This window comes from Zalophus californianus, chromosome 4 (genome assembly GCF_009762305.2).
Source record: "Zalophus californianus isolate mZalCal1 chromosome 4, mZalCal1.pri.v2, whole genome shotgun sequence".
NCBI lineage: Eukaryota > Metazoa > Chordata > Mammalia > Carnivora > Otariidae > Zalophus > Zalophus californianus.
Genome location: NC_045598.1, coordinates 52,399,295 through 52,416,820, shown reverse-complemented (window position 1 = coordinate 52,416,820; position 17,526 = coordinate 52,399,295). Strand labels below are relative to the sequence as shown.

Genomic DNA, 17,526 nt, shown 5'->3' with positions numbered 1-17,526 from the left:
CAAAGATAAGCTTTGCCAATATTCACAAGTATCGTTTTAATTGGAAGCTTTCCACACCCCATTCATACAGTGGGAATTGTTGAGTGATGGGGGTGGATTGGGATACGAGAGTTTGGCTTCTCAACCTTCTGTGCTTTTGGATCTATCCCCTACTGGGATTGGGAAATCCTTCTTATCTAATCTCTCCACATTCCCTCCATCTGCCCCTGCTCTGCAGAGCGCTGACTCTCAGGCGGTTTGACGAAGAGACGGAGGTCAGTTACTTCACTGGAGCAATGGCCCCCCGTGTCCTGAGCCAGCGGCTGAGTGACTTCCTGGTTTCCCCTCCGCAAGGCACCTCCACGCCTAGACTGCCTGAGTAGCTGCGTTGAAAGTTATCCTTGAGTTTATCTTGAGTTGAAAATTACATTATCGCTCCCTGGGCTGGGCCAGCGCCCAGCTACACTTCTTCACTGTGGCTGAGACTTGGAAGCAGATAAGAGAGGGAAGGAATACATCAAAAGCTGGTCACTTTGTCTTTCTGCAGAAAGGGACTTTAGCCAAAGGTCAACAAGAGAAAAGGAAATAAAGGCTTCAAGGTCTCTTGCTGGGGTTCATAGCAGGGAATGTTGTCTAGAAAGGCTCTGGCTGGAAAGAAGGTATAGCGTCTTAGCTCAAATAGCAATGATGAGTCAATTATACTTCAATTAAAAAAATAGCAACAATGAGGATGATGATGCCAGGCAAGATTATTAAGCTCCTAATATGTGCCAGACACAGTGCTAGCTACTACTTTACATGCAGCATCTCATTACTTCATTTAATCTTCACAAAAACCCTATGAAATGGATACTTTTTTCTTTTTTCTACCATGCCTCTTTTACAGACTGATTCTGTAGGATCTCACAAAGGATGAAAGAAAAGAAAGAAATACAACTTAAATTCATTGAACGTTATATATTAGGCCCCATGCTAGGACCTTTCGTGTGTCATAAGATATGTGAGACAGTGGAGTCAATCAGTCAATAAATATTACCCCATTCACTTGAGGAATACCTACTGAATTCTACTAGGTGTCAGGTACCCTATATTCAGCGTCTCATTACTGCTAATGACAATACTAGGGATAGATCCTGTTATCACCATCTCAGAGAAGAGGACAATCAGATGTTCTCCCTTCCTCCTTCCTCTCTCCCTCTCTCTTTTTCTTTCTTTCTTTCTTTTCTTTCTTTCTCTCTCTCTCTCTCTCTTTTCTTTCTGTCTCTCTTTCTTCTTTCTTCCTAGTGAATATTTACTAAATGCTAGCTACGTTCTTGGACTGGAGAGAGAATGGTATATGAAGCTTATTTTGCAAAAACATAAACAAATGAATAAAAAAAGATAGTGTTAGGGCTCCCTGCTCGGCGGGAAGCCTGCTTCTCCCTCTCCCACTCTCCCTGATTGTGTTCTCTCTCTCGCTGTCTCTCTCTCTGTTAAAAAATAAATTTAAAAAATCTAAAAAAAAATAAAAAGACAGTGTTAGGTAGTTGTGGTACAGCCCCAATCTGCGAGGACACAGACAGCTGTGTGTGTGGTAAAAGAACTCACCCGAGGCAGAACAAAGGAGCCAGAAGTTTATTGACTACACTGCAAGGGAGCTGCGGGCAGGACCGCAAAGGAGAGACTGCCTGCCCAGAGGCAGAGTTAGGGAGCTCTAGGTAAGGGAAGTGAGGAGGCATGAGAATGTATGGAATTTTCCTTTTTTGGTACCTGTGCCCGGTTATGAGTAGCCCATTGGTCAGCGAGGGCCTGTGGCTATTTTGAGGTGGGTCACCTAAGGAGCCTGTTTGCATTTAGCCCCATGGTCACTGTGGGCCTCTCTAACCTTACTCAGGTTTCCATGGCTCAAGTCTGTCGCCTAAAAGCAACCTCTACAGTGGTGATAACTACCCTGATATAAATGAAACATGTTATATGATAGAAAGTGACTGGGAGCTACTGTAGATTCAGGGTCATTTCTGGGGAGGTGACATTTCAGGTGAGAACTGAACAGCAAGAGTGACTGAGTCATGCAAAGATCTCAGAACAAAGCCCTCTAGCACAGAAATTCTTAGGCCCGCACAACAAGCCTGGAGTATTCAAGGAGTGCTGGAGTTGAATGATCAAGGTGGGAGTAGAACAAGGGACAGTCACAGAGGTGCCGCAGGGAGCCTTATAGGCCAGGGCAAGGATTTGGGAATCTAGTCCACATGCAAAGTCCTGGGCTGGGAAGAGGGCCCAAAGGGGCAGAAGGTATTTTTCAAAGCTCACTCTGGTTTCTGTGATGAGAAATAGCCTGCAGGAAGCAAGGGTGGAAGGGGGTAAATCTGCACTAAGGCTATTATAGAATTTCAAACAAGGGATGATGGTGGCTTAGAGGGGGATGTGGTAGGGAGACGGAGTGGGTAGCTGGTTGGAAGCACTGACTGATGCTATGGAAGGCCCCAAGATTCTGGATGAGTAGTTTGAGGGCAAAGTTCAGTCTTTGTGGTTTCCACAGAGTCTGGCCAAGGGCCTGGCATTTTATAGGTAATTAGTAAATATATGTTGAACTGAATTGATGCTTAGTGTTTGTTGAATTGGTTGTGTTTGCCTATCAAAAAACTCAAAATAGGGACACCTGGGTGGCTCAGTCGGTTAAGCGTCTGCCTTCGGCTCAGGTCATGATCCCAGGGTCCTAGGATGGAGCTCTGCGTCAGGCTGCCTGCTCCTCAGGGCGTCTGCTTCTCCCTCTGCCTGCCACTTCCCCTGCTTTTGCTCTCTCTCTCTCTCTGACAAATAAATAAATAAATAAATAAAATCTTAAAAAAAAAAAAAGCTCAAGATATACACCAGGAGATCTAAAGCAACCATGAGTAATATAATATTGGTGCTCCCCTCACTCAATTTAATGACCCCACAATATTAAAATTGAAGACATTAGATAATGAACTAGGTCCAATTAAAGCCAGCTAGTGTTTGTGGAGCATCTTTGACAATATGGGGATCAAAACATCTTCCCTGGAGGGCTGTTTTGGAACAGAGAGGTGTTTGTAAAGAATCCCAGCACATTGCCGTGTTCTGAGGAAGAAGTTCAACAAAGGCTGTCAAATGGAACAATGTCCTTGGGCCTCAAAGGCCTTCTAAGATAGCACCCACCCAGTACTGTCCTTAGACATGGAGGAGAGGGAGGAAGGAAGTATGGAATGACAGTAAGGACCTCTAAAAATCTGTTCCTCCACTAAAGCCATGAGCACACCGGCAAAAAATTGTGAAAATCAACATTTGCAGAACTCTGAAAATTAGCCAAAGGTTTGCAACACTCTGAGGAGCATTTATTCAAGAAGAAAAAAAGGCTAAAATTTGGTAAGAACAGAGTTCTGTGGATTTTTAACATGCTCTATTCTCATTTCCCCCTCCTGAGTTCTGTGGTAACCTTGAGAACCAGCGGCTCCACCACCACAGCAGTTGTGAAAACCAACAGCCTAGCAGTCACTGGAGGAGGCAGAGAGGATTGGAATGCCTCAAAATTCCCATCTCAAGAGAACAGGCACTATTTGACCTGTCTAGCAGTATTCTGGAAAGTCCTATTTACAGGGCTTGTCTTTATTTGACTAGATTCAGAACTTCTTAGTGGGAAAAGCCCTAGCCTCAGGATATTTATGGAAAAAAAACCTCATAGTTGCCTGGGGCAGCAATACAAGTTGGGAAAAACAAGAGCCTGGCCAAAAAGCTCAAAAGCTCAAAGGGAAGATTTAAGGAACAAGATGTTCACAAGGGGCTTTGAAAATCTCCGACGTATTTATGGGGAGATAGAAGGATGTGTTCATGTGAGGGGCTAGGTGCATGCCCAGGAAAAACCTGAGGAAGCTCTAATCCGCACCTCTGGCTAGGTGAGACTGCATAAGCATGAAATGGAAGCAAAGGCAGTGTTAAAAATTACGGAACTGCTGAAGGCATGCCCCCAAACACAACCAGAGTCCCTCGGCAAAGGTGGGAGACTCAGTGGTTTAAGGAAATCTCTGTCCTATCTTAGCTGATCAGTAAACTAACTGAGCAAAGACTTCAGTAGCCATATATGATAGGGAAAACAGACTACACAGAATTATTCCAGGAAAGTCACTAAACAAACAGCAACAACAACAGCACACAGCAAAACCAGAGGAGAGGTGATCTGATTTGAGTTGCCACATTACATTACTTAAATGTCTAATTTTCACACAAAAGACCCCCAAAAGCCAAAGTAATCTTGATAAAGAAAAACAAACCTGGAGGTATCACAATTCCAGATCAAAATATCCTACAAAGCTATAGTAATCAAAACAGTGTGGTATGGCACAAAAATAGACACACAGATCAACAGAACAGAATAGAGAGCCCAAAATTAAACCTATGTTTATATGGTCAATTCATCTATGACAAAGGAGGCAAGAGTATACAATGGGGAAAAGACAGTCTCTTCAATAAATGGTGCTGGACAACCTGAACAGATACATAGAAGAGTGAAATTGGATCACTTTTTAATATACACAAAATAAACTCAAAATGCATTAAAGATCTAAATATGAGACCTAAAAACATGAAAATTCTAGAAGAGAAACAGGCAGTAATTTCTCTGACATTGGCTATAGCAACATTTTTCTTGACACGTCTCCTCAGGCAAGGGAAACAAAAGCAAAGATGAACTGTCGGGACGACGTCAAAATAAAAAGCCCTTGCACAGTGAAGGAATGATCAACAGAACAAAAAGACAACCTACTGAATGAGAGAAGATATGTGCAAATGACCTATCTGATAAGGGGTTTATATCCAAAATATAAAGAACTTATACAACACAATACCCCCAAAAAACCCCACAAATAGTCTAATTAAAAACATAGGCAGAGGACATTTTTTTCCAAGGAAGACATATAGATGACCCATAGACACATAAAAATGTGCTAACATCATTAATCGTCAGGGAAATGAAAATTAAAACCACAATGAGATATTACCTCACATCTGTTAAAATGGCTAAAATCAAAAAGACAAAAAATAACAAATGTTGGCAAGGATGTGGAGAAAAAGGAACCCTTGTACACTGTTGGTGGGAATGTAAATTGGTGCAACCACTGTGGAAAACAGTATGGAGGTTCCTCAAAAACATAAAAATATAATTACCATATGATACAGTAATTCCACTACTGGGTATTTACCCAGAGAAAATGGAAACACTAATTCTAAAACATATATGCACCCTATGCTTATTGCAGCGTTATTTAAAATAGCCAAGATGTGGAAGCAACCTAAGCATCCACTGAAAGACAAATGAATAAGGAAGAAGTAGTATACATATATGAAATATCACACAGACATAAAAAGGTTAGATCATGCCATTTGTGACAACATGGATGGACCTAGAGAGTATAATGCTAAATAAAATAAGTCAGACTGAGAAAGGCAAATACCATATGATTTCACTCATATGTGGAATAAAAACAACAACAACAAACAAATGAATAAACAAACAAAAACAGAATCAGACCTATAAATACAGAGAATATTCTGTCGCCAGAGGGAAAGAGGGTGGGGGCAGAGGTAAAATGGGTAAAGGGGAGTGGGAGATACAGGCTTCCAATATGGAATGAATACATAATGGGAATAAAAGGCACAGCATAAGGAATATTGCAATAGCGTTGTATGGTGACAGATGGTAGCTACACTTGTGGTGAGCATAGCATAATGTGTAAACTTGTTGAATCACCAAGTTGTATAACTGAAACTAAATCTAATGTAGCAGTGGGTCAACAATACACACACACATACACACACAAGTCCAGTTTTCAATAAAAGGTAGTTCTTTGAAAAGATCAATGAAATTGAATAACCTTTAGCTAGATTAGGTAGTCTGACCAGAAAAAAAGGAAGGAAAAAAAAAAAAGAAGACATAAGTTACTAAAATCAGGAATGAAAGAAGGGACACCACTACCGATTTTATAGAAATTAAAGAAATAATATGGGAAACTATGAACAACTATATGCCAACAACTCAGATAATCCAGATGAAATAGATAAATTCCTCAAAAGACACAAACTACTGGAATTGACTCAGGAAGAAAGAGAAAATCTGAATAGACCTATAACAAGTAAAGAAGTTGAATTAGTAATTTTGAAACTTCCCACAAAAAAAGTTCATGCCCAATGGCTTTACTGGTAAGTTCTACCACAAACATTTGAAGAATTAACACAAATCCTTCACAAACTCTTAAAAAAATAGAAAACAAGGGAATACTTCCCAATTCATTCTAAGAGCCCTGAATTACCTGATATCAGAACTAGACAAAGACTCACAAGAAAAGTACAGACCAATATCTTTTATAAACACAGATACAAAAGTCCTCAACAAAATACCAGTAAATGGAATCTAGCAACACATTAAAAAAAAAAAAAAATTATAGACCATGACCAAGGGGAAATTATTCTAGGAATGTGAGCTTGGTTTAAAATAAAAAATCAATCAATGTAGTAGATCACATTAATATAATAAAGTTAAAAGAAGTGATCATCTCAATAGACACAGAAAAAGCATTGACAAAATCCAACACCCTTTCATAATAAAAAAATCACACAAGAAAATAAGAATAAAACTTCTTCAATCTGATAAAGACATTTAAGAAAAATCCTCTGCTAGCATCATAAAAGTTTTCCTCTTAGAATAAGGAAAAAGCCCAGAATGTCCTTTCTTCCCACTTCTATTTTACATTGTACTGAGGTTTTTAGCCACAGTTATTAGGCAGGAAAGAATAAATAAAAAGCGTACAAATTGAAAAGGAAAAAGTAAAACAATCTCTATTTGCAGGTGCCATGATCTTATAGATAGAAAATTCTAAGAAATCCACAAAAAAACTATTAGAGCAAATAAATGAGCTCAGCGAGGGTGCAGAATACAAGATCAGTACACAAAAATCAGTTTTATCTCTATAGAGTAGCAATGAATAATCTGAAAATGAAATTTAAAAACTCATAGAGACAAAGTAGATTAGAGGTTATCAGGGGATGAGAGGAGTTCCTTTATGAGATGACAAGAATGTTCTAAAATAAGATAGTAGTGAGGGTTATACAACTCTGTGAATATACTAAAAACACTAAGTTTTATACTTTAAAATGGTCAATTTTATGGTATGTGAACAATATGCCAGTAAAACTATTATTTAAAAAAAGGGAGGGGGGCCTGCCCTGGACCTACATATAACAAATACACTGAAAATAAGTTCAATATATACATGGGGTCCTCTGCCTCTTGAGATCTGGCACTTGATGCTGACACAGCATAACCAAATCGTTAAACATCCATTTCTGTAACTAACACTGATCTGGCCCCAGGGATCACTTCTCTTCATCTCTTGCCCTATGTCCTTAGAATAGAAGGCAAGTGTGATTCTATACTATGATGATCTGCGTGTTGTGTCACTGCCAGGGGAGGAGATGGACACTGCTTGGAGCCCAGGAACGACTGCAGTGACAAAAGCACTTCAGTAAGAGAAAAGATAATCAACTTGTCAAATTCTTCCTCAGTGTGTGCTTGCACAACAAACTATCATTCCCAATATTACCAAGCATCCACTTTCTTGTTTTTCTTTCTATTTCTTTATATTCTGAAAGGTCTTACAAATTAAAATAATATTTGCAAGATTGGGGTGCCTGGGTGGCTCAGTTGGTTAAGCATCCAACTCTTGGTTTCGGCTCAGGTCATGATCTCAAAGGTTGTGGGATCGAGCCCTGTGTCAGGCTCCATGCTCAGTGGGGAGTCTGTTTGGGATTCCCTCTTTCCCTCTCCCTCAGCCCCTCTCCCACTCTCTCTCTCTCTAATAAATAAATAAATCTTTTTAAAAAAGAATAATATTTGCAAGATTATATATTCTCATGGCTGAGAACAATTCTGCAATACTCAGTGTTATGAGTTGAATTGTGTTCTCTCAAAATTCATAAGTTGAAGTCTTAATCCCCAGGACCTCAAAATGTGACCTGATTTGGAAATACGGTATTTACAGAGGTAATTAAATTAAAGTGAGGTCATTGGAGTGGGTCCTAATACATTATGACTGTTGTCATTATAAAAAGGGGAAATTTGGAGACATGCACTTAGAGGGAGAATGCCATGTAAATATCATGGCAGAAATCAAGATGATGTATCAACAAGCCAAAGAATTATGGCAAGTCACCAGAAGAAGAGAGAAATCCTCCTCACAGCCTTCAGAAAGAACCAACTCTGCCAACATCTTGATCCAGGATTTCTAGCTTCTAGAACTGTGAGACAATAACTTCCTGTTGTTTAAGTCAATTCAATATTCCTTGTTATAGCAGCTATAGAAAACTAATACATTAAGCAGTTCATATTGTTCTTAAATTTGGGCATGTATAGGATAATATGTGAAGCATGATGCTGATTTATATGATGAAATCATATATTATATTTTTATAATAATATGATACATTAACATAATATTTTGTAATATAACGTGTACTATCATGTGATTACTTATCATGACCCATATATTATATATTATATACATTATATATAATATTTGTTATTATGTATATAATATATATAATATATAACGTATATAATATAGATTATAGCTCATAATATGTTGTGAAATATCGTGATTATCACATGACCCCATTATTATGTTTGAATATGATATATAAAGTTCTTAGTTCATTTGCTATAATTATTAGCAAATTGAACAATTGCTTTAGGAATTTCATTGATAATTATAGCTGCTACTGGCTCAGGGGAGTACAGTTTCTTCAAATTAAAGTTAGTTTTAAAAAGTAAAAATTATAAAACTTAAGAAAGTTTGTCTAATTTGGCATTGTTGTCAAAAGAATACATGCTAAAATCTTGTGTAAAAATCTGTGTAAAACAACAGAGGTAGTCATTTTGCTGAACTGAAGGCAATAAAAAAAATTTTAATGGAACTAATATATAACAATCTATGAATCATATGTATATATAATATCTCTGGCCATGAACAGAACACTCAGACAAGCATAATGATTAAAGTAGTCATTTTTGATAGTTCTTGGCTTTTAGTCATATACAAACCATAACTTTATAAGTATTTTTTGATTTTGTCATTATGAAGGTATATTTGTCAATGTGGGAGGACAGAACATATTTCATTTAACAGTTTGCTAGCTTGATTTATAACTTTTAAATATTTAGACGTGCGGTATGTGGGCCTCCACTTGTACTCATGCCCCAGGCCCTATAATTGTCAGGGGTGGGCCAGGACCCAGCAATGACAGAAGAAATAAAGCCTGAAGCCATGAACAGAAGCCAAACTAATGTCTCAGACTTGCTCCTACTACATCCTAAAATGCCATTCTGTAAGCTTCATGTGGAAACCTGATGTAGTCCCTAGAAGGAGTGACAAGTGTCTCACTACCTTTGCCTTCCTGGGCCATTGTCTCAAGGACCCTACAAGTCCTTCTCAGTTGGGGGTTGTGTGGCTTTGTGGTCTCAAATGGCACTTGGCTCTCACCAGGTTTCCTAAACCTAATACATTTCACCATTCCAAACATTAGGGCTATGTCGTGGGCTTGCATTGTATTCCTTTGCAGTAACTCTGCTGTGCCACCCTCAAGTAAACAGAACGATGTTACATATACACTTCACTCCTACCTACATTTGGAAAAAATACTGTGCAGTTTGAGAAAAGGCTTGCAGAGCAATCCTCAAAGCTGCGATAGTCACCCTGGCTATCATTTTGTTACGTTCTACCTGTCCTCTCGTGGCGGGCTTGCCTGCTTGCTGGGGGCTGTGAGGATAGGGAAAGGAGACGAGCATTCTATCTGGGAATTAGTCTCGGTTAGAGAAGAACTCTTAGGAACAGGGTTAAGTGGTGACAGCAGAGAAAAGGGAAAAAGTAGGTCACTGGTTTCTAAGGGAAAGAGAAAAAAGTGCATCAAAACACCAACGGGGCTAACTGAACATAATAATAAAAAGTAAAAAAAAAAACAAAACAAACAAACAAACAAAAAAACCCACCAACTGGTGAGGCTCCTGGGTGGCTCAGTTGCTTAAGCATCTGACTCTTGATTTCGGCTCAGGTCATGATCTCAGGGTTGTGATCAAGCCCCGCCAAGGGCTCTGTGCTCAGCAGGGAATCTCCTTGAGATTCTCTCTCCCTCTTCTTCTGCCCCTCCCCCCACTACCCATGTGCATGCTCTCTCTCTCAAGTAAATAAATCAATCTTTAAAAAAAGAAAAGGAAAGGAAAATGCCACTGTCAATGCCCAAAAAAGGATGAAGATTGACCTGCAAAAGGCCCCATGGGATTTCCAGCTTCGATTGTATTCTACTGTAGCTCCCTCCAAGCAAACATGGCAACTATCTGTACATTTCATGCTCTCACTGCCTAATCTGATGGATAATCAGACGGCTAACATGAAACAGAGGGGCCTGACATCAAAGGATACTCTTAGCTGTGACTGAGCATCTTTAAGGATATCAGTATCCTTTCTGTAGACATCAGCTCACAAAAACCGTATACTATCTTTCTATAAAATTAAAAACCATGAGATCATGACTACGACTGGGCTCATCAGAAAGATGGTAGCAAAGGAAGAATGAAAACATCAAGAAGTAAGGACATACCAGTGTTTAAAAACAATTTTGACAACAAAAAAGGAATTCTCAGATGCAAATGCAACAGTCAGAACGTCAACAGCCCGGTGCTTCATAGTAAAGGCAGATTAGTGAACCGCATTCATCCACCTCTGATGCAGATTATCTACCACATTTGAAACACAGATTAACAGGAACAAATAAGGCACCGGGGTGGGAAGCATTTCTACAGCAAGTAACGAAAGTTTTAATCTTTGTTTAAAGAAGACTTCAAAAGGATTCCACATATCGACGGATGGTGAGATCATTAAAAAAAAAAAAACTTCAAGAATGCAATGCCGAGTGACCAAGTTTCTGACCTGTTTTAAGATCAATCAACATTTTCTACCTAGATAAGTAGAATGAAATTAGCACTTGGGTGATTTTAAAGGCTCTTTTACGGTTGCCTTTAATCGGCTGACGAAATAGCAGAACGGGGTGGCTGACGGCCAATGTTTATTTTTACCCACTACCTGTTTTATTAATGGGACTGTGGGCCACTGGGCCCTTCAGGCACACACAAATATATTAAAATACTCCACACTGTAATTAAGTGGCACAGAAGGGATTAGAGCAAATTCAGGGGCTGTTATATTTGCTGTAGGTGCCATCTAGGTCAGACATTCTGGTGCTCTTGTGGTAGAGCTGAGTGAATTTTATTTCTGAAGTCTACAAAGTATGGAATATATTTTCTTGCAGAGCGAGGGTTTTAATAAATGGCTCTTATCCCCCAAATAAAAACATACATCAAGAAAAATGCCCCAAGCAGATGCTCCTACAGTGAAGGAAGAGAACCCCTTAGCCAGAGGAAAGGACAAATGCATCACGAATCACATCAGTTTAAGAAATGGGGTCTTTAGACTCCAATAACAAAGGACTCGATATGAATCAAACCCCTGTAACTCTCAGCCCCAGCCCAGGGCTTTCTTCCCTCCCCTATGTGAGTCAGAACTTTTGCCTCTAAGTTTTTTAAAGGGAATACAAATAAAGTGATCCCTAACTGTTGGTCTGTTCAATAACTCTAGAGCATCAGGAATGCAATGCTTGCAGAAACACAGAAGAGATCCATCTAGGCTCCAGGCCTAACACTGCCCTGTATCATTTTTTTGTTTGATTTGACCAAATCCATTATCATAACTAAATGTTAGATTGATTTTAAAAATAGAAAATATAAGTAGGTTTTTGCTTTCATCAACATGTTCAGAATCAACAAGAGAATCAACCACAATTGAGGTTAGTGCCAGTGCTGGTCTCTTGTGAATCTTCGTATCAGAGAAAAAGCAACATGGAACGAGGGCAGGGCAACATGGAATGAAATCTGGACACAGTGTTTTGGCCCAAGCAGAGGACAACACTGCCTTTGCCCTAAAAACCTCTGGAGAAACACTGAGAAGTGACAAGAAGGGAGATAAAAGTACTTACGAGGACCCTGGACTTGCAGTGGGAGGGGGGCCTGGAGAAATGAAAGGAAAACAAAAGAAACAGTCAGGCTGGGTTACTGGAGAGTGAGCGTGGGTTCAGTCAAACCATTACAGATGAAAGTTCTCAACCACCTCGAGGTGAGCTTTTTCTGGGATTTATTATTTTGTTTCAGTTCCCCACAATTACCTCTACCAAAAAAACGTCCCAGTGAGCACCTGTCTAGAGCCCACAGTTCCACAGGCCTGGAAAACGCTAGGACAAGTGCTGGCAAATGAGTCACTAGAGTAGGCAACCGCATGCTACTCGGGGGGTTTGCAGTGGGAGGCTGAGTGGTCCCAGAAGCACACTGGTCGAGACAGGAGAGGTTTGGAAGGCAGCTGGACAGACAAGAGGCATACGTGCTGTAGACCTTCCCATCTTCTCTCTCACTGGCATGGTGGTTTAGAGCAGGGCTGTGGGGTCAGACAGATCTGGACCCCACTCCTGCTCTGCCATTTACTAGCTGGGCAACCCTGCACATGGTCCTTAACCATTGGCCCTGGTTTACTTACTTGTAAAATGGGTGCAACTGTACCAGCTTTAGAAACTGTCCCAGTTTCTAGGCACATAGGACATTTTCAGTATGTGCCCATTCCCTCCACCCTGCCCCCCCCCCCGAATGCTGAGGGCCAAACGCCATCCCCAGCAAAAGGTGGCTTACCAAACTTGACGAACAGGACTCCAGTGGTAGAAACCACCTTCTTGCCGTTTGTTGCCACACATTGGAAGTAGCCTGTGTCTGTGGTGTCCAGGTTTCTAATCCGCAGCCTGGAGCCATAGTTGGTTGCCCGAAAGGAGATCCTCCGGGGCTCTTGCACCACAGGTGCATCATTTTTGAACCAGCGGATGGTGGGAGGTGGATTCCCAGACACTTTGCAGTGCAGTTCAGCTGTCTGCCCCAGGGACGTGGTGATGTTATTCATCGGTTCATCGAGGGTCAGGTAAGAATCTGTGAGCACAGGGCGAAGGAGGTAGGTGAGAGGGGCAGACAGCTAAGGAGCACCTCCGAGCAACCCAAATCCACTCCAGTGCGCCCCAGGACCACAGAGAGACTGCACAGGAGAGGCATGGTGGAGACAGACCAGGCATGAAATTATACATTTACTGAGACCCCGTGACTATAGAACAATCACCCACAGAGCCTGCTGCTTACAAGGAAACTTGTCACTAACCATCGTTTAAAACCCAAAGTTTTCAAATGACCATATGGTAACCCATGGATAAGTAAATGTACTTCCTAAGCCAACACAGAATGAGATTTTGTGTTTCAAAGTATAAGAAAAACACACGGTCCTTGTTACAGACTCAAACAATACTGTGAAGAAGAAAAAGCTTCAAAATTCACCTCAAATCTTTCTACCCCAAAATGATACCATTCTTAACATGCTGGCAAAGATCCTTCCAGCTTGTCCACTTTTGATAGGAAAGAAAGCATGAAAGACTGGAAAAGTAGGAGCGACATATTTATATCCACATAGCACAAGGTCAGGAATGATGCTGAAAACCTTGCAGCCAGTGATGATATAAACCCCAGGTTGTCGGCAGATAAAGTAATGAGGCAATGAATAGTTCCATAATGTTACTCATATTAACCATTAAGATGTTACAATAAATAATTCTATATATTCAACTTTTAATTGAGCTATAATTTACATTTTAGGAAATGTACCCATCTTCAGTTATATAGTTCCAGAAGTACTGACAAATGCATATATCCATGTAACCAATGCCCTTACCAAGATAGAGAGCATCCTGAACAACCCAGAAAGTACCCCTAAGATCTTCTGTAGTCAATGCTTGTTTCCATCTGCACCCCCATCTCCATTCTAGGCAACTGCAGTTCTGATTTCTATCATCATAGACTAATTTTGTCTGTTCTAGGATTGCATATAAATGGAATCATACTGTATGTACATTTTTCATTTGGCCTCTTTAGAGATTTCTTAAACATTTTAATAATGAAATAAATTTTAAGTTTATTCTTCAATAATATATTTTAAACCTCATATTGATATTGGTTGCAGAATCCAGTTACAGAGAAAATAATTTACTATTTAAAAAATTAAGTTCAATATTTTTTTAAAACAATTGGTCTGTTGTTGATGTATAAGGAGTATTCTTTGACTTTATGTTCCCTGACCACCCACTGTCAGGTTGATCTCCTCTGCATACCCTCCCATTGCCTTCTGTCTTTCCCTGACTCCCAACCTGGGATGGGTTGTTAAGCAGTTGTCCTCTCTGCCCGACTACAAGCCCATAAGGGCAGGCATCTAGAATGTTTTGTCATCATTGTATCTTTAGTGTATCCTACCGTCTAGCAGCTTTGTCCAATAGGACTTTCTGTAATGATGGAAATGTTCTATAATCTGCATTGTCTAAATGGCAGCCACCAGCTACAGGTGAGCTACTGAGCACATGATATGTAACTAGAGCAACTATAGAACTGATTTTTTTTTTTAAGATTTTATTTATTTGCCAGAGAGAGAGAGAGAGCGCAAGTGAGCACACAAGCAGGGAGAGTGGCAGGCAGAGGGAGAAGCAGGCTCCCCACTGAGCAAGCAGCTCGATGCGGGACTCGATCCCAGGATCCTGGGATCATGACCTGAGCGAAAGGCAGACGCTTAACCGACTGAGCCACCCAGGCGTCCCAAGAACTGAATTTTTAAATTTAAATTTTAACAGCCACACGTGGCTAGTAGCTGCCGTATGGTACAGCATAAGCAGAGCATAGTAAATTTGTTGAATTTAATGGAACTTTGTTGAAAAATAACCCTTTTTTGGGAGAGATCTAAGTGGCTAATTTAAAAGCACCCAAATTCCTATAAAATACTTTCATACATGCCCAAAATAAATAATTCATTAAGTACCTTAATTTTCCACAAAAAGATTGGGGAGAGATGTCAAAATCTGGGCAGTCCCACAGGAGTATGTCACGCATGTGAATGACATTTATCTTATGTGAGTGGTAGAAAACAGATTAAGTATGACTATCACTCACTGTGTTTCCAGAATGACACTTTTCATCCCACTTAAACCAATGAATAATTATCCTTCACAACGCAATCATGAGCCCATAAATTATGTTGCTAATGTCTTGCTTCTTTCCATTTATATTCTGATCTTTATCTCTGAACTTGTTTCTCTAATCTATATCCATATATATTCAATCTATGAATGTTTTTGCTCTAGATAGAAGCATATGTGTTCCTAAGACATTTGAGGTGTGCCCAGAGAGTAGAGAAACTAAGGAACAGGTGGCTTTATGGAGCTGCCATCATGGCCTCACAGTCCTGTCTCCTACTCAGAGAATGGCTAACTAAATATCCTTGCTAGAAAAGAAACATGGAAATAGCAATGCCAATATAAGCATAGTGATTAATACTCCATTGGGCAGGTTCTGGAACTCAAGTAACTGGGTTTGAATTCTGGGTCAGCCCTCAATTCTGAGTGACCTTAGGCAAGTTACTTAAACTCTGGGTACCTCAGTTTAACTGAAAAATGGGAATAATAAATAGGACTCTACCAGCCAAAGCTGTTGGAGGATTAAAATTAAATTGGGTGACACATGGGCAGCACTTAAACTAGTGTTAGGCAAAAAAGTAAGCACTCAAAATGTTAATCGATGTTACTGCAATTCTTTTTATAATGATAACAATTTTTGTATAATGCTTTTCAGGTTACTGAGTCTTGCATTCTCCTCTAACAATCTAGCAAAGTAGGAAAGGAGGAGCATTAATGATCACAAGAAGGAAATCACATCTCAGAGATGCACTGACCGGGCCCGTGGTCTCTCAGTGACCTCGCTGTACCTTGTGCCCAAACCCTCCAGTGCTAGCAGCCTTAAGTTCTCAGGCTCAGCCAAGCAGAAAGTCCAAGTGAGCCAACAGGCCAATACGGTAGTGAGCACAGATGGACTATTTAGAATCCTACAGTACGCCGGGGGCTTTACTTCTGTACTCACTCGCTCAATAACCCCACAAGGCAGGAATTGTTATCATTGCTTTATAATGATGAGACCTAGGATCAGAGACGTTAAGTGACTTGCCCAAGGTCACATGGCTGAACTGAGGTCTAATCCAGATCTCTCGGATTCCAAAACCTAGCTCTTTCTATTCCGCCAGACTACCTGGGCAGCTCGAGCCCCACTGAGGGGTGGGGACAGAACTTGAGTTTCTTCCCTAAAAAAGAGCAAGCTGGGGACACACACCCACATCCCCACAGGGCTGTGATCTGCCCCTAATTCCAGTCAGGATTGTCTAGCTAATGGGTCTAAACTTTAGCTGGTGTTCTGGTTTCCCTCCAGAAGCCAGGTAACTCACCTTACCTGCTACATGGGGATCCCAATTCCCCTGCCTATCCCCTGGTAGGCCCTTCTCCTTTTTTTTTTTTTTTAAGATTTATTTATTTATTTATTTGAGAGAGAAGGGGGAGAGGGATAGAGGAAGAGGGAGAGAATCTCAAGCAGACTCCCCAGTGAGCCCAGAGCCGGACATGGGGCTCAGTTCCACAGCCCTGAGATCATGACCTGAGCTGAAAATAAGAGTCAGACGCTCAACCGACTGAGCCACCCAGGCGCCCCCTACCTTCTTTCAATATTGAATCTAACCAACACCGAGCCACACTCCCAGAGGCCAGGATGACAGCTGCTGGGTGCATGCCTCAGGGGTTAACATTACCTGCTGAGTTTTAGTCAAAAACCAAAGTCACTTCTACTTCTTCTCTTTAGTTTTCTCTGACAGGTGGTTGGAGCCAAAGCCTAGCCAGCTCTGTGGCCAAGTCCACATAACACAACACATAAAAGGGTGGCTGGCACTTCAAACTATTTCTTTGACTCCAAACTCCAGTTACTTCGCATGATACCATAATCCCAGACATACAGAGCTTCAAGTTTGTTCTTCTAGGAACATAAGTTAACCAAGAACCAGAGAGTTCTATCATGTGGGGGAGGGGTAGTTTTTCCATTACCCTCTGGAGGCGTATTCAGATTTATTGAAAACAAATTAGTAAGGGCTGATCTAATATACAAAATCAACCCTCACAGACTCTGGAGCCAGAATGCCTGAATTCATGTCCTAGTTCTGCTCCTTATCAGCTGTGTGACCTTGGGCAAGTTGTGTACCCTCTCTGTGTCTCAGTTTTGTTATCTGTGAAATTAGTACACTAGGTGTATCTTCCTCATAGGGCTATTTCAAGCATGAAATGAATTAACACATGGCAAGTGCTTGGAATAGGCTCTAACACAGAGCAAGTAGCATGTGAGTTTCTGTTATTTTTATCAGCTGTATTTTTCTTTTCTTTTTCTCACAGGTATCTTATTCCTAAAAGTAAGGAATGATTATTCGTCCAACTGATTGGTTTCCTGACCAAGTTTAGTCTTGATTTCATAGAAAAGGACACCAGCGGGGTGAAGTCACCTGCCTGAGATCACATAGCTAATAC

At 40.6% G+C, this 17,526-nt stretch overlaps 1 protein-coding gene across 1 annotated transcript in view; it reads right to left on the bottom strand.

The window, feature by feature from the left end:
- ROR1 (receptor tyrosine kinase like orphan receptor 1) overlaps window positions 1-17,526 on the bottom strand; it is a 181,240-nt gene that overhangs the window by 122,645 nt on the left and 41,069 nt on the right. The window contains 2 exon segments of the mRNA XM_027616695.2: window positions 12,049-12,079; window positions 12,749-13,036. Coding sequence (XP_027472496.1) covers window positions 12,049-12,079; window positions 12,749-13,036 — 319 coding nt within the window.